At 43.4% G+C, this 27,915-nt stretch overlaps 1 protein-coding gene across 2 annotated transcripts in view; it reads right to left on the bottom strand.

The window, feature by feature from the left end:
- Nucleotides 1–1,554: 1,554 nt before the first annotated feature.
- LOC106586064 (striated muscle preferentially expressed protein kinase) overlaps nucleotides 1,555–27,915 on the bottom strand; it is a 130,506-nt gene continuing 104,145 nt past the window's right edge. For both annotated transcript variants that reach the window (XM_014172901.2, XM_014172902.2), the window contains 17 exons: nucleotides 26,311–26,483; nucleotides 26,197–26,223; nucleotides 25,736–25,888; nucleotides 25,470–25,512; nucleotides 25,238–25,306; nucleotides 22,377–25,143; nucleotides 21,828–21,980; nucleotides 13,761–13,877; nucleotides 12,504–12,671; nucleotides 12,024–12,146; nucleotides 10,620–10,784; nucleotides 9,524–10,349; nucleotides 7,495–7,734; nucleotides 6,907–7,130; nucleotides 6,345–6,420; nucleotides 5,816–5,965; nucleotides 1,555–5,407 (listed from right to left, as the gene is read on the bottom strand). In XM_014172901.2, the coding sequence (XP_014028376.2) occupies nucleotides 5,164–5,407; nucleotides 5,816–5,965; nucleotides 6,345–6,420; nucleotides 6,907–7,130; nucleotides 7,495–7,734; nucleotides 9,524–10,349; nucleotides 10,620–10,784; nucleotides 12,024–12,146; nucleotides 12,504–12,671; nucleotides 13,761–13,877; nucleotides 21,828–21,980; nucleotides 22,377–25,143; nucleotides 25,238–25,306; nucleotides 25,470–25,512; nucleotides 25,736–25,888; nucleotides 26,197–26,223; nucleotides 26,311–26,483 (5,718 nt within the window). In that variant the 3' untranslated portion in view covers nucleotides 1,555–5,163. The remainder of the gene's footprint in view (nucleotides 5,408–5,815; nucleotides 5,966–6,344; nucleotides 6,421–6,906; nucleotides 7,131–7,494; nucleotides 7,735–9,523; nucleotides 10,350–10,619; nucleotides 10,785–12,023; nucleotides 12,147–12,503; nucleotides 12,672–13,760; nucleotides 13,878–21,827; nucleotides 21,981–22,376; nucleotides 25,144–25,237; nucleotides 25,307–25,469; nucleotides 25,513–25,735; nucleotides 25,889–26,196; nucleotides 26,224–26,310; nucleotides 26,484–27,915) is intronic.

Below are 27,915 nucleotides of genomic sequence, written 5' to 3'. Positions count from 1 at the left end.
TTTGCTGCTGGAGGGACTGGTGCACTTCACAAAATAGATGGCATCACGATGTAGGAAAATCATGTGGATATATTGAAGCAACATCTCAAGACATCAGTCAGGAAGTTAAAGCTTGGTCACAAATGGGTCTTCCAAATGGACAATGACCCCAAGCATACTTCCAAAGTTGTGGTAAAATGGCTTAAGGACAACAAAGTCAAGGTATTGGAGTGGCCATCACAAAGCCCTGACCTCAATCCTATAGAACATTTGTGGGCAGAACTGAAAAAGCATGTGTGAGCAAGGAGGGCGACAAACCTGACTCAGTTACACCAGCTCTGTCAGGAGGAATGGGCCAAAATTCACCCAACTTATTGTGGGAAGCTTGTGGAAGGCTACCCGAAACGTTTCACCCAAGTTAAACAATTTAAAGGCAATGCTACCAAATACGAATTGAGTGTATGCAAACTTCTGACCCACTGGGAATGTGATGAAAGAAATAAAATCTGAAATAAATCCTTCTCTCTACTATTATTCTGACATTTCACATTCTTAAAATAAAGTGGCGATCCTAGCTGACCTAAGACAGGGAATTTTTACTAGGATTTAATGTCAGGAATTTTGAAAAGGGAGTTTAAATGTATTTGGCTAAGGTATATGTAAACTTCTGACTTCAACTGTATATAGCATTCTGTTGGTGGCAAGAATTTTGTGGTAACTATTTAAATTGAAATACTCAATGTTGAATCAGGTGTTGTTTTTGTATCATAAATATGTGCCATGGAATCGGTACATCGAAAATCTCTTCCCATTTATTTTGCAACCTGCACGGTGCGGCTATCAACATTTTTGTCCTCAAATGAAACTGGTATATTTTTCTATTTATGCCAAATACTTTCAGGCAATTTGTATCAGTAATACATGGCAGACAAACAAGTTTCCTACCTTTTCTCTCTTCCACTTGCCTCCTCAATTTTTGTGGTAATGCTTCAATCAGTTGGTTATGGATTGAGCAGACATTACCATATATTTTTGATAGCTGCATATGTGACATAACTCCATTGTTTCTATTCATGATATCATTCATAAATATAATACAATAAAATAAATCCATAAAGAAGGTTTTTTTACTAATCTGTATTTTTGAGTTTAACCATAATATTTGTTATAATATTTTTGCAATATTTTCTGGAAGATAAAAATGAAATTGTAACCAGCTTTGTAAGGCTTGTTTAAGAAAGGGTGATACTTTATACAAAATGTATTTTTCAATTAGTCTTAAATGAGAAGTTGTGATCTCTATAAAGTCAATAAGGCCATTTTTGAACAAAGGATGAGACTTTCTTAATAATCTACTGGAGAACCATTTTGGGTTTAAGTATAATTTATGTGTGAGTGAAGCTTTTAGTGAGGTTTAATTAAAGCTTTTTAATATTTAATAATTTTAGCCCCCCAAACTCAAATTCATTACGTGAATAGGCACGTTTAATTTTGTCTGGCTTAACAGTGCTTTTTAAATGAGATCAACAAAGACACAACTCAAAGCTCAATTGAAATAACACAAACTGAAACTAATGGGTTTAAGATGCATGTTCTTTATTATTATTTGTAACTATTCCATGCCAGATTCAGAGAGATTCCACAGAACAAAGAAGGTTAAGAGCCGCATCAAGGGCTCTCTTCAATCATAGCGGTTGTTTTGGCGGTGTCAGAGGTGGAACTGCGTTAGAGCTGTCAAATCCACAAGCGGCTCCTAGCATTATACCTCAAGCGGACATTGCCATTGGCTGCACGGAGTTGCATTACGATAAATCCCATGCAGCCTTGTTTACAAGTTCTAACACTGGAATGTGAGATGTAATCTACACCTCGATTAGGCTGATAGAAATCCTCATTATTTAATTTAATGTTTTTCAATTTGAGGGTCATTATTTCCATTTATACAACGGGTGGGTCTAATCCTGAATGCTGATCCATTAAAACTGCATTCCAGCCTGTGCCTATTCCACAAGTTACCACCGGCTAAATTTATGACATTAAAATGCCTATTTACTCTTTTTGATCTGACTGTGCAATCCACTGTCTCATCAGCCCAGCCAAGCAATTAAACTTGATCTCCACTATAAATAGCATCTAGACATTATCTCACATTTCTTTTAGACTAACATTTAGTTTCAATATTCAAATTCGATCTTCAGCTGTCACATAGTAATGAACGTGTCGGGAGTCGGGACGATGCAGGCAGCGTTTCTCAGCCAGTCACAATCATGAATCAGCTGGGAAATTTTTTATGGATATATACAAAGAAATGTAAATTGTAAAAAGGTCGAACGAAACGAAGTGCAGCTAGTTTTCAGTCTTTCCAACTTCAGTTTGAAGTGATTTCGTTAGCTGTGTTGTTGACTAGCTCCTCTGAACAACAGTGTCCTGACGAGAGAGCATATTTTCTATGTCTGGCAAAATCGTGCCTCATTAGCTCACTGTTATGGATGTATCCAAATAACTGTCACTAGAAAACAACTTAAACAAATGCAAATGAAGCTACTTTGCTGTTATTCTGGCTGCACTTTTTGACGTGACTGTAAGTTAGCCGTAGTTGGCTAGCTATCAAGCAAGGGATAAGAACGTTGCCAGCCAGGATGGCAATGGAATATTTAGAACGAACGACTGGGTTGCGTCTGTAGATACAGAACAAAAACACAGAACGACTGGGTCGCGTCTCTGGCAACCGAACCGATAGAACGAACGACCAGCCGGCTTGGATAGCAACCCTAGATTTGTGTCGGGACTATATCTTGTGGAAGGATGAAATAGTATGAATACATTCATCGAAATTAGGTTTTTAATTAAAAATCTGAATCATTATTTGAGTATGTTGGTAACCTGTTGTATAAAAGTGATAATGCACTCAAAGCCGGTGTTTGGAGGATATATTGGCCCGGTTTGCCAGCCCTCGACCTTATCCTGGGCCTAACGACACCTGTGTCAATATATCCTCCAAATACCGGCTTCCCGGGCATTATCACTTATATAGCATACACTTTCTCATGGGTGTGTTTTCGGGACAATGATTTGACAGCTCCAATGCAGTTTCACCCCGACACTGCCAAAACATCAGCTAGGGTGTAGGCTATCACCTCTTAATGCTTGATCTGATTTAATCTAGGCCCAAGCTGAATTGCTCCATCAATGAATAAATAAACAATCACACACACACACAAAGCCATCCAGTATCATAATCCCCCCCCCCAATAAAATATTTAATTAAAGCTAATATTGATTCTCAACATACAAAGCAAACGCTTCTGTTTCAATGTGCATTACATGGGACACTGCAATAGTTCAAGGAATCTTACTTTGGTACAAAACTATTAACTTTATCATTACCAACCTTGCAAACAGTTCCATTCCAAAATAATTTGCAATTACTTTACTTCTTAACGTACTGGAGGTGTCTTGCACATTCGTTCTTTGTCTTCATACATCAATATTCACTCTCTTTTTAAATGTTAATACTGTCTTCACAATCCATTGAAATATATTCTTAATCCATTTGTAGATTTACCCCAAGTACTCCTGTCATCCAAGAAATTGAACATATCATAATTGTATACAAAACTGTATGATATGACACACAGGGCAGCCATCAAACTAATATCATACTTTACAATGGTATTCAACTACAAGAATCCTGCTGAAATACTTAATTATTAACAAACTGCTGATTTAAAAACTGAAATACAATGTAAAGTAAAATCAACTTCATGACACTCATTTGCCGCATCACTTCATGACTATACCACAATAAATATATATCATATCTATACTATTAAATCTCTTTTGTTATACTGTTTCGATGTTGGATGGTGAAGATATCAAAACAGATAATCAAATAACAAAATTCTCAAATGTTTATGAAACGTTCACACTTTCTTCATCTGCGTGGATGCACCTACACATATTTATTTTTCAAATATGGCAATAACCTCATAACAAAGATTCTTTCTCCATGCGTCATCCTAATTTAAAAGTGGGAACTTGCATTATCTGTGTACTAATTTACATTCTTACAGTCAAAGAGGTCCTGTTTAACTGTAGATTAAGCCACCCACCACTCCCTCTACTCATTCACATTTTACAAATGTAATTTGTCAAAATGTTCAATCTGAACTCTAGTAAGGGCACTTGTAAGATACAGCATGACCCTTCCACATTATACCCTGTGACTCAAGACACCCTCAGCTACTGTGAATCTAAGGTACTGGAGGTCAAGGCAGCCTTTGTATACACAGACTTGGTATACACAAATCCTCTGCAAGACCATAAATTATGGGAACAATAAGAAAATGTAGCCATTGACATAGTAATATATAATGACAAAGACTCAACGGGCCAAATCAGAATGCCTTTAAGAACATTTTCAGGCAGATGTGGTCCTATTCCTTGATTTGGGTTGCATTGATTGGTTGTTCACTGTTCTGGTAGGTCTTGCTGATCTTGTCTCAACCATTTTGCTAAGAATTATTTCTCAATGCATTTATTACATCTAATGTTTTCAAGAAAATTCTGATGATCAGAGATATAAAAATTCAACTGAGCACTATGGTGTGCATACCGTAGCACCCAAAATCATGTTATCAGTAAAGATGTTATCAGTAGTGTCGCTTTGTTCATAAGAAATTGCTTAGGAGAGACAATCTCCACAAATGTCATTATCCTAGGGAAAGATAAAATCACACATGCACTAGATGTTTAGAGAAGATATAGGGTTGATGCACATGGATACAAGAGGATCAGATGAAAACATTGTGAGATTGTTAACATAAAAGAGAACAGAGGTTTAGAACTTTGAGCTGGCATCCAGTCCTTGAGAAACATGTATCACCCTATGAAATACACAAAGAACCATTGTGAGATTGTCTCATTGCAAGACAAAAAATGTGTGGCTTCCTGTAGGCTTAGTATAGGGACTCTCTGGTGGAGGCAGAGAGGTTAGGTCCTCAATATTCAGAACCAGTGCTGGATTTTGTGATTTTATGTCCATTTGGCTGAAAAGGTCAAGTCCCATCTCATCTCACCAAGTTAGGGAGCCAAGGGGGTTTATCAGACCTGCCTCATTTAGATTGCGTACTTCATCTCAGGCAACAGCTCCTGCCTTCATGCATTTGACATATGAAGCCGTGCTCACTGTGTGACCGGTGTCATGGTCAAGGGGGGTATAGGGCTGGTGGGTGACTGGGGCGAGCTCTGGTATGACCGGAGCAGGACCTTGTGCTTGGTGGCCACCCCCACCCGCTGGCTCTGCTGTTCGTCCAGGTATTCCTTGAGGCGCGTGGTGGTGAAGGTGAGGGTCTGCCGCCGCAGCCGCATCAGGTAGGCATCCTGGAGCCATGAGTTGTTGTAGCAGTCCTTGATGGAAGGACGGGCCCTGAAACAGAGGTTACAACCAGGGTCAAGCAGCCCTAACTCAAAATCACAAACTATCCCATAAGGGATTGGTCATATAAATGTGATACAACACACAACATTTTTTATATAATTCATTCATTACAAGCTATGGCATCCATTGGAAGCCTTATTCCTCAATCCTGCATTATCAACCACTGCAAAATATGTGTACAGATCAAGTTAACAACAGCCAATGTTTGTAACGTTGTGGAGTGAGACAGAGGCCATTGCGTTGATTTAATTTAGTTGTGCCCCTGCTTTATTGCTATGACAAAGAAAATAAGGACTAACTGCTGATGTCAGTGCAGACAGTAAATAATATAATTAATGGACCAATTAATCTAAAGAAAAGAGCACTTAATTGGTATTAATTATCAGCTGTACTTACCAAGGGTAGCTACACAGGATCTTCTTCAAAAACAGAGAGGCACTTTGAGACACATTCTGGTAGAGTTTGCCCACGTCAAACTTGGCTGCCAGGATTCTGGCTTCAGCCTCCTGTGGATCATAATCCATGAAGGGCGACCTGCCGCTTAGCCTGAAAACATTTGAAATGGGTTTTAAATAGGTTTGAAATAAACATAAGGGACAGAGCACTTAAAATAAACAAATTAACACAGTCAAAGATTAATGTGCAACAATTTGTGTGTTGAGACATTTAAATAAATGTTAAAGTTTGATTTTATTCATGTAAAGCAGGTGCCCATCTGTTACACTGTGTAGATGGCTGCACTGTTGTCATTTCCAAATTAAGCAAAAATGGATTCATTCATTTAAAATTATTAGTAAATTTTTTTAATTACAGAACTGTATAGAGACAAATTGCAACTCATGAATGGTACTTGAATGAACTGGGATTTGGCTTAAGTTTCAAATGAGTTCAAATGGCATTGGCCCAAAGCCTTGGTCATACTCACATGATGAAGGTCAACACGCCTACACTCCAAATGTCAGCCGGAGGGCCCACCACATCCCCTTTCAACATCTCAGGAGCTTTAGGGAAAGGTTAGGAAAAAGGGAACAGGTTAGGGAAAGGTTAGTGTGAGAACTTTGAGGCATTCAGGAAACATAAAGGGGCACAACTAGGTGTTCACATACTGTACCTGGTATTAACATATGATTAATTGATCAAAGATTCATCTATCACAATCTGTTCACCGCATCTGTACATGGTATTATGAGCCATCCCTTACCGTCTGTGTCTATATTGTGCCACAGAGACAGACCGATTGGCTACAGAGCATTTTCTACACAGAACACATTTGATATGCTTGAAATTCCCTGTTCAGATTGCCCATGTTTAAAAACTATCACCTTAATAAATATTATTATACACAAGGATTCCCTATTATACATATTTGATTGATAAGTTGAATCAGGTATGTTAGTGCCAGGATAAAACAAACATTTTCACCCCCTAAGTTTCAACCCTTAGGATTGGGTTGAGACACACCGATTTAGATCATTCTCATGACTTACACATATACTCCAGAGTTCCAACAGGTGGGCTGAACTGCTTGAGGAAGAGTGGGTTAAAGGTCTGCGCGCTGCCAAAGTCAATGATCTTCACTACGTTCATGTAGGTGATGATGATGTTCTCCGGCTTGATGTCTAAGTGCAGGATGCGGCGGTTGTGCAGGTAGTCCAAACCCTGCAGGATCTGAACGATGTAGCCCACCACGTCATCCTCTGAGTAGCGGAATCTAGGGGGACAACGAAGTATGAAAGTGTTGAGGTCAATTCCATCAATTGAGAAAGTAAACTGAAATTCCAATTTCTTCTGATTTGATTTGACTTGAATCGAATTTATTTGGGTAAAAAAAAAAGACAAGATTTGCATTGCATCCTCAGACTATAGCCCTTTAAAGCATTAACAGAAACACTAATTTCCAAAGTGGTCCTTGAAGATAAATAGCTTTTCAACAAAGAAATCAAATGGAATTGACCCCAACCCTGGCCCAGGGATACTATACAGAGCAAAAGTAATCATTACATACAAAACCATATAACAGAAATAAGCTAGTTATTTCCATTAGTTGGTACACGTAAGAATTTGTGCTGTCTGACCTGTCGATGAGGCTGTAGAGGAGCTCTTTTCCACTGCAGCACTCTGAGATGAGCACCAGGTAGCGGGGCGTGACGTAAGCCTCGTGCAGAGCCATGATCTTGTCGTGGTGGAGGGACTTCAGGATGTCATACTCCTGCAGCACTGTCTGTTTATTGTCTGCCTCGTAGGGCACAATCTTAGCCATGAACAGGTTGCCTGTGGCGTTCTCTCTACACTCTCGGATCACGCCAAAGCGGCCCCTTTAAGACAAACAAAGAGACAACCTTGAGTTGACACTTCAAAAAAAGCCATCAAGTATGACTGTATACAAACCATAAAAATGTTGTATAATAATGCTTATAATAGACTGTATGATGTCTCTCTAAATGTATCAACATTACAACAGACTCAAAAGTCATTCTAATTGAATTAGAGGTAGATTTCCAGGGAAATGCATAATATAATAAATAATCGTTTTCTAATAATAATAATAATAATAATATACTGACCAAAAATATAAACGCAACATGTAAAGTGTTGGTCCCATGTTTCATGAAATAAAATAATCCCAGAAAACTTTTTTTTTTCAGATTTTGTGCAAAAATGTATTGTGCTGGGGACAATAAAAGGCCACTCTAAAATGTGTAGTTTTGTCACACAACACAATGCCACAGATATCTAAAGTTTTGAGGGAGCATGGAATTGGCATGCTGACTGCAGGAATGTCCACCAGAGTTCTTGCCAGAGAATGCAATGTTAATTTCTCTACCATAAGCCGTCTCAAACGTCTTTTTAAAGAATTTGGCAGTACGCCAAACCGGCCTCACAACCACAGACCACGCGTAACCATGCCAGCCCAGGACGTCCACATTCGGCTCCTTCACCTGTGGGATCGTCTGAGACCAGCCACCCAGACAGCTGATGAAACTGTGGGATGGCACAACTGAAGAATTTCTGCACAAACTGTCAAACTAAAAGAAATGTCAGCACAAGAACGGTTCGTCGGGAGATTAAGGAAATGGGTTTCGGTGGCCGGGCAGCCTTACACGAGCCTAAGATCACCATGCGCAATGCCAAGCATCAGTTGGAGTGGTGTAAAGCTTGCCGCCATTGGAATCTGAAGCAGTGGAAACGCATTCTTTGGCGTGAGGAATCACGCTTCACCATCTGGCAGTCCGACAGATGAATCTGGGTTTGGTGGATGAGGAGAACACTACCTGCCCGAATGCATAGTGTCAACTGTAAAGTTTGGTTGAGGAGGAATAATGGTCTGGGGCTGTTTTTCATGGTTCGGGCTAGGCCCCTTAGTTCCATTGAAGGGAAATCTTAACGCTACAGCATACAATGACATTCTAGACGATTCTGTGCTTCCAACATTGGGCAACTGTTTGGGGAAGGCCCTTTCCCGTTTCAGCATGACAATGCCCCCTTGCACAAAGCAAGGTCTATACAGAAATGGTTTGTCGATATTGGTGTGGAAGAATTTGACAGACCTGCACAGAGCCCTGACCACAACCTCATCGAATAACTTTGGGATGAATTGGAACGACGGCTGTGAGCCACGCCTAATCGCCCAACATCAGTGCCCGACCTAAATAATGCTCTTGTGGCTGAACGGAAGCAAGTCCCTGCAGCAATGTTCCAACATCTAGTTGAAAGCCTTCCCAGAAGAGTGGAGGCTGTTATAGCAGCAAAGGGGGGACCAATTCCATATTAATGCCCATGATTTTGTAATGAGATGTTTGACGGGCAGGTGTCCACATACTTTTGGTCATGTATTGTATCTGTGACCAACAGAGGCATATCTGTATTCCCAGTCATGTGAAATCCATAGATCACGGCCTAATGAATTTATTTACATTTATTGACTTCCTTATATGAACAGTAACTCAGTAAAATCTTTTAAATTGTTGCATGTTGCATTTATATTTTTGTTCAGTGTAAGAACACAGTTATGGATAGACAGTCTTGAGGGAAATGCTTTGTCTAAAATATCCCTGAGCATATCACTGTGGGAGCATTGTGGACATTACTTTTTACGTTCTTTACCTGGCCTTCTCATCCATGAAGGTATATGGTTTCTGGGGCACTCCCTGGCGCAGGGAACTCTCACCAGGGCGTCCCCCCAAGGGTGTCTTGCGTCCTGACAGGGTGCCGGAGGGGGTCATCCGCCCAGACGGGGTCATACGTATGGGTGTAACCCCACCATCCCCTACAGGACTCATGCTGGAAACCAGCACCACCAGAGGTGAGATGGGGGTGGAGGGGGATGGTGGTATGACGTGCGCTGTGGTAGCCGGTATTGGCGCATACATGGGCACAGACGAAATGGGTTTGCCAATGGCTGTGCGAGGGGCCACAGGTGGGGGCGGGGTCTTAGTCATGGGAGAGACGATATTGATGGGACTCTGGGGTTTGGGGAGAACGACAGAAGGAGCGAGCTTGGTTACGGTTCCCAGTTGAGTCTGTGCCGTTTTCGTGACGTTGATATTGATGGTGGTCTTGGCTTTGGCCTGGGCGGGAGCCGACTGAACTGGAGACGGGATTTGGATCTCAGGGATGGCCCGATGGGATGGGGCCACATTAATAACAATGGGGGCGGAGGCAGCGCTGGTTAGGGTCTGAGGGACTGAGGGTTTGGAATCAACAGGTTTAAAAGTGGGGATAGAAGCAATAGACTTGGCCGCTGGTACAGCAGGAGCGGGAGCAGCAGCAGAGGGGGATGGGGTCTGTGTGGATGGGGAGAAAGATGGGGCTGGGGTCGGCACTTTACTAGGCACAGGCTTCATGGAGGGGACGGTAATTGCTGACGTTTTGACAACCGGTGCTGCATGGACTGTCTTCACAACGACTGATCCACTGGATTTTGTTGGTGCTGTTGATTCAGAATAATACCGTTTTTAGTATTACGAGAGTGAGGCCTCTCATAGAATTCTATGGAAAAAACTTTGCTAGGAAACATTCATATTTGATGGAAAAAGTATTGGAGTTTACAGGAGTTTGTCAATCTCCAGGTGCCTAAAGTACATCATACATGTGTGCAAACATTTAAACCAAATGGAAAAGAAATGTATGATAATAATGACATACTGTATTACCATTTGGTCTTCATAGTTAGGTCTTCATAGTAGAAAGTAGCACATACCTGAGGCATCCAGGCACACTAACTCTGAGAGGTTACTGTAGGGTCCTTGGCCTGCCTTGTTCACACACGCCACTCTAAACCTGAAGGTGCCCCTTCCTGGCAAGTCTACCACATTGTAGTAACAGTCAGCCACTCCAGTGGCCACGATGAGCCAGTTACTCTCACCTGGGGAAGAAAGACCATAGACATACATCTACGTGTTCATGTTTATATTTAATTTAGAAAGCCACATTTCAATCATTGTCAGAGAATAAGGTCACGGAAGGCAGTTATTTTGAATGAATCATTGGCATAATAAAACTGCATAATAAAACTGTCTCTCATGTCACCCCGCTCCTCCGCACACTCCACTGGCTTCCAGTCGAAGCTCGCTTCCACGACAAGACCATGTTGCTTACCTCCCTACCTTCAGGCTATGCTCAAACCCTACAACCCAACCCAAACACTTTGTTCAGCCATCTCAAGTCTCTTGGCCCTCCCTCCCTCCCTCTCAGCCCAGTCCAAGCTCTTCTCTGTCCTGGCACCCCAATGGTAGAACCAGCTTCCCCCTGAAACTAGGACAGAGTCTCTGCCCGTCTTCTGAAAACATCTGAAACCCTACCTTTTCAAACAGTATCTTAAACAATCCACCTCTTCACCTAAAATACAAAATGTAAATTACCAGCACTTGCACTTGCACTTGACCCCCCCCCTTCTATGCCTGTGATATGTGGTCCCACCTAGCTATCTTAAGATGATTAAACTAACTGTAAGTCGCTCTGGATAAGAGCGTCTGCTAAATGTGTCACGGCCTGATCTGTTTCACCTGTCCTTGTGATTGTCTCCACCCCCTCCAGGTGTGGCTTATTTTCCCCAGTGTATTTATCCCTGTGTTTCCTGTCTCTCTGTGCCAGTTCGTCTTGTATGTTTCCAAGTCAACCAGCGTTTTTCCCGTTCTCCTGCTTTTTGCATTCTCCTTTTCTAGTCCTCCCGGGTTTGACCCTTACCTGTTTCTGGACTTTGTACCCGCCTCCCTGACTTTTCTGCCTGCCTTAACTACGAGCCTGTCTGCCACTCTGTACCTCCTGGACTCTGATCTGGTTTTGACCTTTTTGCCTGTCCACGACCATTCTCTTGCCTACTCCTTTTGGATTAATAAACATTGTAAGACTCCAACCATCTGCCTCCTGTGTCTGCATTTAGGTCTCGCCTTGTGCCTTGATACAATTTTAAACGTAAATGTATTTCTATCAGTGATTGAACAGAACAACACTGCAATATTGCTAATGACTGCACCATGGCAATAATGTGTTGGACTGTGGACATTTGGCGTATGATACAACTTCATTTGGACAGTATGGCTTTACGTTCAGACTTTGAAATGATACGAATGAAGTTGTATGTGTATGTGACACCATGACTCACCCTCTGCTTTTCTCTCCAGAGAGTAGGTGCAGGGGGCCATAGTGTCTGAAGGCCTCCAGAGGACCAGGGCAGTGTTCTTATAGCGCTGGGGAACCTCAGGAGTCCCAGGATGATTGGGCAGCCCTAGAAGGGCAGAGAGGTATAGGTACAACTTTGTCCTGTTCATTCAAAACCACTAAAAGTGTTTCAAATGATTAGGCCTAAATAAAAAAGATTTTCAGTTGCAAGAGAGTTTGTCTAAAAATAGATCAATATCAAGTTGATGGTAATTCATTTGGTATCATTTTCTGACGTGACAGAATTAGAAAGGAATTTGCGCTAGAATAGGTTCGTTCGAACAACTGAGTTGGCCAAGGGGTCTATCCAAACCTAAATAATAGAGCAGGAAATAATGTAATTTAGAACACCAACAAAAAAACAAAAATTCTCTCTCTCCCTCTATTTCCCACTCTTTCTCTCTCTGAGGTATGGGACTCTTACGAGCAAGGGAGAGAGTACAGGAGCTGGAGACCGAAGCCAGAGGGTTGGTAGCCACACACTCGTACAGCCCTGCATCCTTCTTGGTGGTTGTCATGATCATCAGCAGCTGCCTGCCATCCGGACAGGAGATCATGTTCATTCTGGCATCAATCTGCAGAGGCTTCTTATCTGAAATTGTTGAAAAAGGTACACTTAAAGCCAACAGTTATAATGCAATATGATGCATTTACAAAGCATTCAGAAAGTATTCAGACCCTTTAACTTTTTCCACATTTTGTTACGTTACAGCCTTATTCTAAAATTGATCAAATAAATAAAATCACCTTATTCACATAAGTAGTCAGACCCTTTGCTATGAGACTTGAAATTGAGCTCAGGTAAATCCTGTTTCCATTGATCATCCTTGAGATATTTCTACAACTTGATTGGAGTCCACCTGTGGTAAATTTAATTGATTGGACATTATTTGGAAAGGCACATACCTGTCTATATAAGGTCCCACAGTTGACAATGCATGTCAGAGGAGTGCCGAGACAGGATTGCATTGAGGCACAGATCTGGGGAAGGGTACCAAAACATTTTTGCAGCATTGAAGTTCCCCACGAACACAGTGGCCTCCATAATTTTTAAAGGGAAGAAGTTTGGATCCACCAAGACTCCACCTAGAGCTAGCCACTCGGCCAAAATGAGCAACCAGGGGAGAAGAGCCTTAGTCAGGGAGGTGACCAAGAACCTGATGGTCACTCTGACAGAGCTCCAGAGTTCCTCTGTGGCTTTGGGACAAGTTTCTGAATGTCCTTGAGTGGCCCAGCCAGAGCCCGGACTTAAACCTGATTGAACATCTCTGGAGAGACCTGAAAATAGCTGTGCAGTAATGCTCCCCATCCAACCTGACAGAGCTTGAGAGGATCTGCAGAGAAGAATGGGAGAAACTCCCCAAATACTGGTGTGCCAAGCTTGTAGCGTCATACCCAAGAAGACTCAAGGCTGTAATCACTGACAAAGGTGCTTCAACAAAGTACCAAGTAAAGGGTCTGAATACTTATTTAAATGTACTATTTCAGTTTTTTATAAAAATAAAAAATAAACTGTTTTTGCTGTGTCATTATGGGGTATTGTGTGTAGATTGATTAGTGGGGAATTTAAAAAAAGAAGGCTCTAATTTAACAAAATGTGTAAAAAGTCAAGGGGTCTGAATGCTTTCTTTAGATACTATAGGGGTTGATATTACATTCTGCTCTATTATTAAGTTCTTACCTTTCATCCAGGAGATGTGTGGGTGGGGGCTGCCAGCAGGGAGGCAGCTAAGGGTGATGGGATCTCCCTCCAGCAGGACGTGGTCCCTCAACTTGATGTGGAACACGGGAGGGAAGTCTGGAGGAGAGACAAATTGGGAATGGGATTAAGAAGTAAAAGAAATGGGCATTTCTATGGACCACAAAAAAATCTATTTCGCTTGATATGTTTTTCACTGTTTGCTAATTAGACTCTTTCAACAACTGAGTATCAACATGTTGTTTACACTGGCAAGCTACAGTGCATTCGGAAAGTATTCAGACCCCTTTTTCTCATCAATCTACACACAATGATCCATAATGACAAAGGAAAAACAGGTTTTTAGACATTTTTGCATATAAATAAAAAATAGAAAAACATAACATTTACATAAGTATTCAGACCATATACTCAGTACTTTGTTGAAGTACCTTTGGCAGCGATTACAGCATTGAGTCTTCTTGGGTATGACACTACAAGCTTGGCACACCTGTATTTGGGGAGTTTTTTTCCATTCTTCTGTGCAGGTCCTCTCAAGCTCTGTCAGGTTGGATGGGGAGCGTTGCTGAACAGCTATTTTCAGGTCTCTCCAGAGATGTTCGATCAGGTTTAAGTCTGGGCTCTGGCTCGGTACACAAGGACATTCAGAGACTTGTCCCGAAGCCACTCCTGCATTGTCTTGGACGTGTGCTTAGAGTCGTTGTCCTGTTGAAAGGTGAACCTTCGCCCCAGTCTGAGTTCCCTAATGTTCTGGCGTAGATTTTCATCAAGGAACTCTGTACTTTGCTCTGTTCATCTTTCCCTCGATTCTGACTAATCTCCCAGTCCGTGCTGCTGAAAAAAATCCAAGCAGCATGATGCTGCCACCAACATGCTTCACCGTAGGGATGGTGCCAGGTTTCCTCCAGATGTGACACTTGGCATTCAGGCCAAAGAGTTTAACCTTGGTTTCATCAGACCAGAGAATCTTGTTTCTCAAGGTCTGAGAGCCCTTTAGGTGATTTCTGGCAAATTCCACGCGTGCTGTCATGTGCTTTTTACTGAGGAGTGGATTCCATCTGGCCACTCTACCACAAAGGCCTGATTGGTGGAATGCTGCAGAGATGGTTTTCCTTCTGGAAGGTTCTCCTATCTCCGCAGAGGGATTCTGGAGCTCTGTCAGAGTGACCATCTGGTTCTTGGACACCTCCCTGACCAAGGGCCTTCTCCCCCGCTGCTCAGATTGGCCAGGCGGCCAGCTCTAGGAAGAGTCTTGCTGGTTCCAAAGTTCTCGCATTTAAGAATGACGAGGCCACTGTGTTTGTGGGGACCTTCAACGCTGCTGAAATTTCTTGATACCCTTCCCCAGATCTGTGCCTCGACACAGTCTAGTCTCGGAGCTCTACGGACAGTTCCTTCGACCTCATGGCTTGGTTTTTCCTCTGACATGCACTGTCAACTGTGGGACCCTATGTAGACAGGTGTGTGCGTTTCCAAATCATGTCCAATCTATTACATTTACAACAGGTGGACTCCAATGAAGTTGTAGAAACATCTCAAGGATGATAAGCGGAAACGGGATGCACTTGAGCTCAATTTCGAGTCTCATTGCAAACCTTCTGAATACTTATGTAAATAAGGTATTTCTTTTTTTAAATCGTTTTTTGCAAAAATGTCTTTGCTTTGTCATTATGGGGTATTGTGTGATTGATGAGGATTTTTTTTAATTTAATCCATTTTAAACAGGCTGTAAAGTATTGTTTTCTTTTTTAAAGTCAAGGGGTCTGAATACTTTCTGAATGCACTGTATCTACAATTTTGAACAAATGCACCTCAATAGCTAGCTTGTTTATCTAACTGTAACTGAAATATCATTAGCTAATGAGGCATTGTAGCAACTATTCTTCACGCCTCCTAAATTGAGTCGTAGAAAGGCTTAATAGCTAACTAAATAGCTGGATAATACTGCAACAACTAAGCATGTGAGCTTATGCTAACCTAGCTAGCTAACTACAGTGACAAGTTCAGTGTTGTTGCTGCTTTATTGAGCATATGTAATACTGCACAAATGAGGAAAGTAACTTCCTAGCTAACAACAAACATTCCCACAACTTTAAAGAACGTTCCCTCAGGAGTCGCAGGTATTTAAATAACATTTTTATTGGAATGTTAAATTGATGTGCAAGGAATGTTTCCATGAGACACATTCTCTTAATGTCAAATATAACTTACCCAGAACGTGCTTAACCATGTTCTCAGTACTTAAAATATGAATGTTCTACATACGTTTAATGGGATCGTTGCAAGAACATTCATGTGTCCAGTTCTCGGAGGGTTAGGAGAATATTCCATTAATGTCCTACCAAACATACACAGAATATGGTTGCCATGTTCTCAGAACATAAGATATTGATGTTATAGAACCCTCAGATAACTGGACACATGACAGGTCTTGCAACTGTCTATTGCCTAGAACATTAATATATTGTTTTCTGTGACGATGGCAACCATGTTCTGTGTATGTTTTTTTTCACCTTTATTTAAAACCAGGTAAGCTAGTTGAGAACAAGTTCTCATTTACAACTGCGACCTGGCCAAGATAAAGCAAAGCAGTGTGACACAAACAACAACACAGAGTTACACATGGAATACACAAGCGTACAGTCAATAACACAATAGAAAAAAAAGAAAGTCTATATACAGTGAGTGCAAATGGCGTGAGGAGGTAGGCAATAAATAGGCCATAGTAGCGAAGTAATTACAATTTACAGTGGGGGAAAAAAGTATATGATCCCCTGCTGATTTTGTGCGTTTGCCCACTTACGAAGAAATGATCAGTCTATAATTTTAATGGTAGGTTTATTTGAACAGCGAGAGACAGAATAACAACAAAAAAATCCAGAAAAACGCATATCAAAAATGTAATAAAATTATTAGCATTTTAATGAGGGAAATAAGTATTTGACCCCTCTGCAAAACATGACTTAGTACTTGGTGGCAAAACCCTAGTTGGCAATCACAGAGGTCAGACGTTTCTTGTAGTTGGCCACCAGGTTTGCACACATCTCAGGAGGGATTTTGTCCCACTCCTTTTGCAGATCTTCTCCAAGTCATTAAGGTTTCGAGGCTGACGTTTGGCAACTCGAACCTTCAGCTCCCTCCACAGATTTTCTATGGGATTAAGGTCTGGAGACTGGCTAGGCCACTCCAGGACCTTAATGTGCTTCTTCTTGAGCCACTCCTTTGTTGCCTTGGCCGTGTGTTTTGGGTCATTGTCATGCTGGAATACCCATCCACGACCCATTTTCAGTGCCCTGGCTGAGGGAAGGAGGTTCTCACCCAAGATTTGACGGTACATTGCCCCGTCAAATGATGCGGTGAAGTTGTCCTGTCCCCTTAGCAAAAAAACACCCCCAAAGCATAATGTTTCCACCTCCATGTTTGACGGTGGAGATGGTGTTCTTGGGGTCATAGGCAGCATTCCTCCTCCTCCAAACACAGCGAGTTGAGTTGATGCCAAAGAGCTCCATTTTGGTCTCATCTGACCACAACACTTTCACCAGTTGTCCTCTGAATCATTCAGATGTTCATTGACAAACTTCAGACGGGCATGTATATGTATTCTTGAGCAGGGGGACCTTGCGGGCGCTGCAGGATTTCAGTCCTTCACAGCGTAGTGTGTTACCAATTGTTTTCTTGGTGACTATGGTCCCAGCTGCCTTGAGATCATTGACAAGATCCTCCCATGTAGTTCTGGGCTGATTCCTCACCGTTCTCATGATCATTGCAACTCCACAAGGTGAGATCTTGCATGGTGCCCCAGGCCGAGGGATATTGACAGTTCTTTTGTGTTTCTTCCATTTGCGAATAATCACACCAAATGTTGTCACCTTCTCACCAAGCTGCTTGGTGATGGTCTTGTAGCCCATTCCAGCCTTGTGTAGGTCTACAAATCTTGTCCCTGACATCCTTGGAGAGCTCTTTGGTCTTGGCCATGGTGGAGAGTTTGGAATCTGATTGATTGCTTCTGTGTACAGGTGTCTTTTATACAGGTAACAAACTGAGATTAGGAGCACTCCCTTTAAGAGTGTGCTCCTAATCTCAGCTCGTTACCTGTATAAAAGACACCTGGGAGCCAGAAATATTTCTGATTGAGAGGGGGTCAAATACTTATTTCCCTCATTAAAATGTAAATCAATTTAACATTTTTGACATGTGTTCTTCTGGATGTTTTTGTTGTTATTCTGTCTCTCACTGTTGAAATAAACCTACCATTAAAATTATAGACTGATCATTTCTTTGTCAGTGGGCAAACTTACAATATCAGCAGGGGATCAAATACTTTTTCCCCCACTGTAGGTATTTGTAGTTGTCCACATATTCTAGGTCAGATCTGTCCAGGGTAGTGATGCTAGTCAGGTGGGCGGGCAGCGAATGGTTGAAAAGCATGCATCTGGTTTTACTAGCGTTTAAGAGCAGTTGGAGGCCACGGAAGGAGTGTTGTATGGCATTGAAGCTCATTTGGAGGTTAGTTAACACAGTGTCCAAAGAAGGGCCAGATGTATACAGAATGGTGTTGTCTGCGTAGAGGTGGATCAGGGAATCACCCGCAGCAAGAGCGACATCATTGACATATACAGAGAAAAGAGTCGGCCCGAGAATTGAACCCTGTGGTACCCCGATTGAGACTGCCAGAGGTCCAGACAACAGGTCCTCCGATTTGACACACTGAACTCTGTCTGCAAAGTAGTTGGTGAACCAGGCGAGGCAGTCAATTGAGAATCCAAGGCTGTTGAGTCTGCCGATAAGAATGTGGTGATTGACAGAGTCGAAAGCCTTGACCAGGTCAATGAAGACGGCTGCACATTACTGTCTTTTATCGATGGCGGTTATGATATCGTTTAGGACCTTGAGCGTGGCTGAGGTGCATTTAAATATGACCCTGTGATGTTCTTCCACCATCCCCACACTCAGTTTGTGTGTTTGACATTTCTATTGATGGATTGGATTGCACATCGGAGAAGGTACGGTGGGATTCGAAATGGTCAGTGATCTGTTTATTAACTTGGCTTTCGAAGACTTTAGCGAGGCAGGGCAGGATGGATATAGGTCTATAACAGTTTGGGTCTAGAGTGTCACCCCCTTTGAAGACAGCTTTCCAATCTTTAGGGATCTCGGACAATACGAAAGAGAGGTTGAACAGACTGGTAATAAGGGTTGCAACAACGGCGGCGGATAATTTTAGAAAGAGAGGGTCCAGATTGTCTAGCCCAGCTGATTTGCAGCTCTTTCAGAACATCTGGTATCTGGATTTGGGTAAAGGAGAAGCTGGGGAGGCTTGGGCAATTAGCTACAGGGGGGGCGGAGCTGTTGGCCGTGGTTGGGGTAGCCAGGAGGAAAGCATGGCCAGCCGTAGAGAAATGCTTATTGAAATTTTCGATTATCATGGATTTATCGGTGGTGACCGTGTTACCTAGCCTCAGAGCAGTGGGCAGCTGGGAGGAGGAGCTCTTGTTCTCCATGGACTTTACAGTGTCCCGAAACATTTTGGAGTTAGAGCTACAGGATGCAAATTTCTGTTTGAAAAAGCTAACCCTTACTTTCCTGACTGTCTGCGTGTATTGGTTCCTGACTTCCCTGAACAGTTGCATATCGCGGGGACTATCTGATGCTATTGCAGTCCGCCATAGGATGTTTTTTTGCTGGTCAAGGGCAGTCAGGTGTGGAGTGAACCAAGGGCTATATATCTGTTCTTAGTTCTACATTTTTTGAAAGGGGCATGCTTATTTAAGATGGTGAGGAAATTACTTTTAAAGAACAACCAGGCATCCTCGACTGACGGGATGAGGTCAATATCCTTCCAGGATACCCGGGCCAGGTCGGTTAGAAAGGCTTGCTCGCAGAAGTGTTTTAGGGAGCGTTTAACAGTGATGAGGGGTGGTTGTTTGACCGCGGGCCCATAGCGGATGCAGGCAATGAGGCAGTGTTAACAAGGAGGCTTCTGATGTTAACATGCATGAAACCAAGGCCTTTTTGATTACAGAAGTCAACAAATGAGAGTGCCTGGGGACACGCAGGGCCTGGGTTAACCTCCATATCACCTGAGTAACAGAGGAGGAGTAGGATGAGGGTACGGCTAAAGGCTATCAAAACTGGTCGTCTAGTGCGTTGGGGACAGAGAATAAAAGGAGCAGATTTCTGGGCGTGGTAGAATAGATTCAGGGCATAATGTGCAGACAGGGTTATGGTTGGGTTCGTGTACAGTGGAGGTAAGCCCAGGCACTGAGTGATGATAGAGGTTGCATCTCTGGACGTACTGGTTATACTGGGTGAGGTCGCCGCATGTGTGGGGGGTGGGACAAAGGATGAATCTGAGGCATGTAGAGCGGGACTAGGGGCTCCACTGTAAACTAAAACAATGATAACTATCCTAAACAACAGTATACAAGGCATATTGACATTTGAGAGAGACATAAAGCGAGGCATAAAGCAATAACAGGTGTTGATTGGGAGAGCTAGCTAAGACAGCAACGGGTAAGACAACAACAGCTAATCAGCTAAGACAACAACAACAACAGGTAAAATGGTGATGAATGGGCTGAGGTGGGTTGGTTAACTACACACAGGGCCTGAGTTCGGGGCTAGGGCCAACAGATAAACAAATAAAATAATCAAAATGGAGCACCGTGATAAATGAACCGTCCAGCAGGCATCAGCTATGTAGCCAAGTGATCATAGGGTCCAGTGAACAACATTATATGGAACGGGGTAGTCGTTACTACGCTAGCATGCGGGAGACACAGCGTTTAAAGTTAGCAGGCCAGGGTAAGTAGAAGCGTCAGCTCCGACATCCGGCAATGGCTGGTTGAGGGCACAGCGGATGGAATTACGTTTGCGGACCAGTCGTGGTGGTATGGCGGGGCGCCGTGTCGACGAAGGGTCCGGGCCAGATGGCGAAAGAGCTATTGGTGTTGTAGTAATTTTGTTTGCTAGCCGGGAGATGCGCCTGGCTCGCGGTTAACTGGTGCTAGCTTCGGGGCAGGGGATTTAGCCACTATAGCCACTCGGTAGCAGCTAGCTAGCAGCGATGATCTGCTGCAAAGGTCCAGAGCTTACGGCAAGTATCCGGTGGAGTAGTGGATTCTAGCCGTGTCCGGGAGGCATCGGCTGGGTAGCCGGGTGATCACAGAGTAGGCCAGGATGTGGGCCTGGCTCAGGGCTAGCTTCGGGGCTGGGTCACTCGGTGGCAGCTCGCTAGCTGTGATGATCAGGAGTAATGGTCCAGGGTTTACGGCAGGAATCCAGCGTTGTAGTGGAGAAAAACAGTCCGAGGCTGGTAGGTATTATCCAGGCTAAAAACGGTTGGTGCCTGTGCAGAAGGTAAAGGCCACTAGCAGTGGCTAACAATGACTAAATAGCTAGTAGCTAATTAGCTGGTTAGCTTCTGATGGCTGGTTCTGACTATAAGGTCCAAAATAAATGCGGATCCGTGTCACATTGAGTGAGGCGGGTTACCGAAGGTATATTTAATTTAAAAATAGAAAACAGACTGAAAATAAATTGTTTGGTGGAATGTTGATTGAATATTCTCATAAGCCTCCGGTAATTTGATACATGATGATGGATTGCGGTTTCTCCTTGTCCACTGAGTGCTTTTAGGGTAAAGAAACAAATATGAAATGTTGTAATTTGCTGACCTGGGTTCAAATACATGTGTGTTTGAGTATCTGGTATTTTAAATGCTTTTCAAATACACAGCTCAAAACTTTTGAGTATTTGAATGGTTATTTTTTTAAACCAAATACTCTATGAAATTGTATTAGAAAGTATTTTCAAAAACCTATTTCAAATACAATATATTTTAAAATACATGGAAGTGTATTTTAGTGTTTTCAAACAGTTTCCAAGTGTATTTATACTACTTATATTCAACTACTTTTTAAATATTCAACTACTTTTCATTTCAAATAAAAGATATCTGAATACTTATTTTGAAATGTAATTGAGATTACCACGTCTGGAAATTTGGATGAACAATCTCTTTAAGAAATGAGGGACTTTAAGTATTACCAGATGCCAGTCTGGAGTACGAGCGAGAGCGTAGGGAGCCATTTTCTCTGGCAATAGCCGTGGGGATATCAGGCTGCGAGACCGTCTTGTCTTTCTTGCTGCCTCTGGTTAGGCCCCAACGGTCCCATCGGGACCTACGTTCGCCCTCTGCCCCTGCCAGAGGGAACAAACATAACAAAGTTAAATCAACAGAAATAGTAACAAAGAAAAAAGGGGATGATAGCACACACAGGGAAGCGTGTTTACTAAGATTGACTTTTTCTTGTATCTCAGTATGCAAGAACAAAGGTTTGGTTGGAGAAGGGGGTGGGAGGGTTTGCATAATTGTAAAAACAATGTTGCAATTCTTATTACATTCTTAGTACCACTCCAGAATAGTGACATTGTCTCTGTACTAGTGATAATACACCCTTTAATTGGTAAAGTTTGGTTTTGTCTAATTCTGCTCAGTAATCATCTTAAAATGAAACATATATGACCTTTTCAGGTGTAGGGGGAACATGTTCATTCTAAAGAAATGTTATTTATATGTTGGTAGAAGTCTCGTACCCTTTGATGCTGTCTCCAACTTGACGCTCTCCAGGGAATCTGAGGAGGCTCCGGTGCCCGACTGAGAAACCAGCTGGTTCTGAGGGACACTGGGTCCAGCCATATTCTTCAGGCTACGTCCCTCGGAAGTCGACCTGCGCAGAATAGAGAACAGGGGTGTCTTCTTGCTCTCTGGTTTGTTGGCTTCCCTCTCCTCCGCCGCTACCCTCCTCTCCTCCGAGGCACTGCGGATCCTCATGGATATTCCGGACACCGTCGACTCAATCTTCCTGCGCATGGCCATGACTGGTGACTCGTTTGGCTTCTTTGGCTCCTTGACCTCCTGTTCCACCTCGGCTTCAATTCCCCCATCCATCCTCATCATCTCCACCTCCTTTCTCTCCTGGGAATGGGATCCTCTTCGGCTGGGGAGAGCCCAGGAGAGCCGACGCCTGGGAGCCACCGGTTCTTCCTCATTTGGCTTTTCTACCTTGCGTTCGGCTGACGGAGTCCTCTTGAGGCGCATGGAGAGCCTTCTCATAAAACCTTGGTCCTTCTGGGCCTCGCGGAGATCCTGCACCGACTTGGATTTCTCCTCTAGTCTCCTGGGGACAAACTCAAGCGGCGCTCCAACGGGCCCAGGACGGTATACATCTTCGCCTGACTCGGCAGAGTCCAAAGAGGCTACTTGTTTCTCCTCAGGCTTTGACCAGCTGAGAAGCTTTAGGCCTCGAATGACGGAAGAGTCACGCTTTTTGAACCGTGCCTTGAATATTTCCTCCGAGGCAATGTCCTGGAGGTTTAGTCCCCCTGGCGAGAGCTCATGTTGGGGCGTGGAGCACGGGGAAACCTTGGGTGGACTCATTTCCTTGGGCTCAGGGGATGCCACCCTTGAAAAGACAGCAGGGTGTTCCCCTGGTGTAGATAGCAGAGTTACTGGCTTTGATGGGTCAGGGACAGTTGTAGATGTGGGTATTAATGTTGATGCTGGAAATGGGGCTTGTGCAAGGACTGGAACAACTACAGGGGTGGAGTCTGCTAATGGGGGGCTAACTAGGGGCTGAAGCGAGGGGACCATGATGGTTTGCATTATGCTAGCATACGCAGAGGTCCTACCGTCTGGGAGCACAGTAAGGGCAGGTGGAGATGGAGCCACGTACGTAGGTGGAAAGGGAGTCACAACATTATCTGGTGCCCTTGAAAATGCTGCTGCTGGCGTGACCCTTACGGAGCTTGTAGTAATGACCATCTCAGAAGATTTTACTGGTGCCTTCACTTCTTCTTCTACTTCTACTTCTTTGAATTCTTTTTGTACTTCTTTGTGTTTTTCTTTAACTTCTCTAGCTTTCGGTTCATGTACAGGAACAGTCTCTTTTTCCTCAATCTCTTCTTTCTCTTCCTCCATTGGCTCCTCTAATTTAAGAACCCTCACATGAGGGCTAGGCTCCCTCCAAGTAGGGATAGGCTCCCTCAGATCCACGTACTCTGGTTCAATCATTGCTTCTTCTGACATGCTCATGTTCTTCTCTGAGAAGCCACCTGTGTTCGATCTCTGATCTGCATTACTGTCTGTGGTCACACCATCCATTTTTTTGCCAATGGACTCCACAGTCTTAATCTCTTTGTCCTCCATCTTGGTTGTTGTCTCCTGTTCCCCTGGCTCTGGGCTTGGTATGGGAAGTCTAGGGGAAGGTTCCCTGGGAGTCACAGGGCGGGAGTCATTCTTGAATGGATCAGTGAGAGCAGACATGGATATGGCCTCCTTGAGTCTTCGCTCCTCTATCTGCGGGATCTCCAGTGGCTCCCCGGACCGTCTGTGCAGAGGAATGGGCTCTGCATCATCTCCTTGACTGAAGGAGGCGCTCTTGCGAAGCAGTTTGGGTTTGAGCTCGTCTTCTCCCGGCTGGTCGCTGGAAGCTGACCTGGTTAACGGGGCAACCCCTAAGCGGGGGGCGTGCGAGTAGCGTTCCAGTGACAACCGCTGCTTTCCATCGTCCATGCCCAGAGTCTCCAGCAGGGGTCCTCGCAGGCCGCTCATCTTCTTGTCTACAGAGCCGCCTCGAAGTAGCCTCTGCCGCATCAGCTCCAGTTTGAGAGCATAGTCCTCCTGACTCAGAGGCCCTGGGCTTGTGCTCCTCCTAGGCAGCTCCATGGATACTGTCTTTTTGAGGACTCGCCGGTCCCTTTCCAGACTTTCCTCTTCTGCGCCCTCTTCTGGTACTAGGTGGAGTAGCAGCGCGCTGTCGGCAGAGCCCCCTCTACGCAGTGGCCCCCTTCTGGTTCCTCCCTCTGGCTTATCTGACTCCAAGCTCAAGCCTCTGCACAAGGGCCTTCTTGCCTTCTCAGATACTTGCACCAACTCTGCAGGAGCCTCCTCATCCGAAGACCCCTTGTCATTTTCTAGCGTTGACCTTTTCCTGGTGTGGCCTCTACTTGCGGAATCTCCAGCGTCTTTCTCTCTCCCCGTGGTTTCACTCACCATCTTCTGTTGGCCATGAGCGACTGCTGATCCTGGTCTGTCAATGGGGCCATTTGGCCTGCATGTGCCTTCCTGATCGTCCGGGATCTCATTCAGAGACCTTCTTGATCCGGAGAACTCCATGGTGAGTGGCATTGGAATGAAGGGCAGCTCGTCAATATCTTCGTCGGAGTCAGAGGACGATGATGGTGGGGGTGAGCCCTCTTTGAGGTGTCGGGGAACAGCGATGGAGATGTGGCTGGATGAGTCGTTCAGCAACTCAGGGATGGACCTCATTACCATTTTGGATTTGTAGCTGATAAGGGACCGCTGAAAAGATGGACATAAACAAATATTAGACTGAATCAGATAAAAATTTGAATTGTATAATAATAATAACTTTAAAAACTGACAGATCCCTTACCTGCCACTTTCGGCGAGACACAAACTTCTTGAGGGCCTCTGTGCTTATGGACTTCCCCTTGGTAAGGGTCTTTATGAAAAAATGAAAACAGAATAGATTAGCATATATTACTCTGTAATTTTGAAATTGCTCAATACCTTACCAAATTATATGACGGGGGATCTCAAGTTAGAACAGAGCCCTAAAGTTATACGTCACACATGAGTCCATAGTCAAAGTTCACATGCCTCACCTTGAACCATGGATGACGGAGACACTCCTGTGTATCAGGCCTACTAAAGGGATGACATGATACCATTTCACATTAGATTTCTAGTTTGTTTTAAGAAGCCCACACGTATAAGAACAGAGGAAACATCCTAAGGACGAATGCTATCTTGACATCCGTAACTAAAATTGTCTGGAACATTGACAATTAAATCAAATGCATGATTTACATGACATTGTGAGTAGCACATGGACATCTCAAGTTTTGGCCTGAACATAGGTTTCACTTACAGTCTGTCTGCCACCAGCAGTTTGATGATGAATCCCTTGGCTTCACGGCACAGGTCAGCGAACATACTCTCCTCAAAAGCCACATTGTAGTTCCTGATATTGAGCACGGAGCTGCGGTCATTTTCTCCAGCAAACGGAGATACTCCAGTCAAGCTGAAATGCAGAAACACCTGTTAACTTCTCTTTCTCTCACTAATTGTTCACTGATTCTAGAGCCATGTTCCAATATTATTACAGGTCCATGAGGGGGCAAATACAGCCTTTTTGATAGGGTCTCTAATAGTAATTAAAATAGGAATGAATAGGTACTTATGTGGTGTTTATTTATCCATTTGGCTTGTAGCATGCATGTGCATAATAATTCCATGCTTAAATTGTGATTATTCATCTTATGAATCAACGATTGGTTTTGTAATCACTGCATACACACTATATTTAAGACAGATTCAATGTGTACCTACCACAGATATGTGATGACTCCAATCGGCCTGGGAAGAAAAAGAAGAGAATTAGAGAGGATCCATTTGTGATAGGAATCAAGTTTTAAACACTTTCAAGGTCTCCAGCATTTTTACCAGATGTCAGTTGCCTTGGATACAGGAGTTTGGTTGACAATTTCTGGAGCGACAAATTCTGGTGTGCCGTATTTGCAGTATTGAGCCTCGTCGGGTGTGAGCTCCATGGCATTGCCGAAATCACAGATGCGGATCTGATCACCATGGGGGTCTGCCATGAGTATGTTATCAGGCTAGGGAGGAAACCCAAAGATAAGGTCAGTGTTCAGAATAAAGACCAGTGTTCATAGTCAAAAGAGTTCAGAATAAAGACCAGTGTTCATAGTCAAAACATTGTTTTTGACCAAATGTATGCATTGATATTGTCTAAATGCACACTTGCAATAAACAAAAACACTGTACTACCCAGAATATCTTGTGAGATATCTTTAAGGCCAGGCCCAACACGCTAATAGGGATATTTTGTTATAACTTCTACCATTTTTTTTGAAAAATGTTAAAATACGCGCATTTTGTGATATACCACGCAAATACATTTTTCTGGCCACTGGATGAAGTCAGACTAAATCGTTTTATTTGTATTTCTTTAAGACACTCCAGGATAAATATTTTTGTAATATTTCTAGAGTATCTGTAAAATAATAAAGACATTTTTGGTGCATTTTTCCAAATAAAATATCTAAAATAAAAAATGTACACCATGGTAAGTCGGTTGAATATATCTAAGGATAACCACACCTAATTTGGTGAATGCGGATGCTTCTGAAGCAGAGAAAAAGTTGGCTTGTGGGAAGTGTCGGACTTTGGTAAATGGCAGTTAAAGACAAATACACTGAATTAAGACTAGCAAATGCCAGACGCCTATTTAGACCTACTTACCATCTCTTCAAAGACCGTCTCTTCCATGCTCCTCCCAAGTGGGTGTGACACCTACTCCTGTTGCCTGCTGCACTGCTGCTTGGACACCACCTGGCAATCTGTTCACCATCTGCCCTAGCTTGCCTCCCGCTGTCTGGTACAGGTACCCCCACTACACCCCCCCCCCCCTCTCCCGAGCTTTCGCTCGCCTCCAGCACACACGCACTGTTGGGGCGAGTAACTCTGAACTTACAATGGCTAGCCCCAAGTCGTTATATATATATTTTTCTATTCGCCTCACGACTCCTGCATGCTTTGTTGACTACGAACTTTCTTTACCCAACTGTGGGACAGACTATTTGTTCCCACACTCGAGACTCTCTATTGGTTACACGGACTGTTGGCCTCCCATCCTATTCTAACCACCCCTCGCCGGCTTTGTATTCATGTTACCTGATTTAATTGCTGTACAATATGATCTTGTTGCCATCTGATGCACATTCAGATGTCATAAATCAGCACTGCAGAGCTCTTCCTGTCCTATGCCGTGCCTTGATTGTATTACTGTTGATGATATCTGGAAATGTGCATGTACAGTACACCCTGGCCCATCTACTGTTGCTAGCCCCAATTCTGACTTGTGCTCTGATATCTACTTCACTGATTTCTGCTCTCGTAAAAGCCTGGGTTTTCTGCACGTTAACACTAGAAGCTTATTACTGAAAATGGATCAATTGAAAGTGTGGGTTCACAGCTCCAATCCAGATGTGTTGGTCATTACTGAGACGTGGTAAAGGAAGAGTGTTT

Source organism: Salmo salar, chromosome ssa25 (genome assembly GCF_905237065.1).
Source record: "Salmo salar chromosome ssa25, Ssal_v3.1, whole genome shotgun sequence".
Classification (NCBI taxonomy): Eukaryota; Metazoa; Chordata; class Actinopteri; order Salmoniformes; family Salmonidae; genus Salmo; species Salmo salar.
Note: the sequence above shows the minus strand (reverse complement) of the source record. Positions and strands in the feature narration are given on the sequence as shown.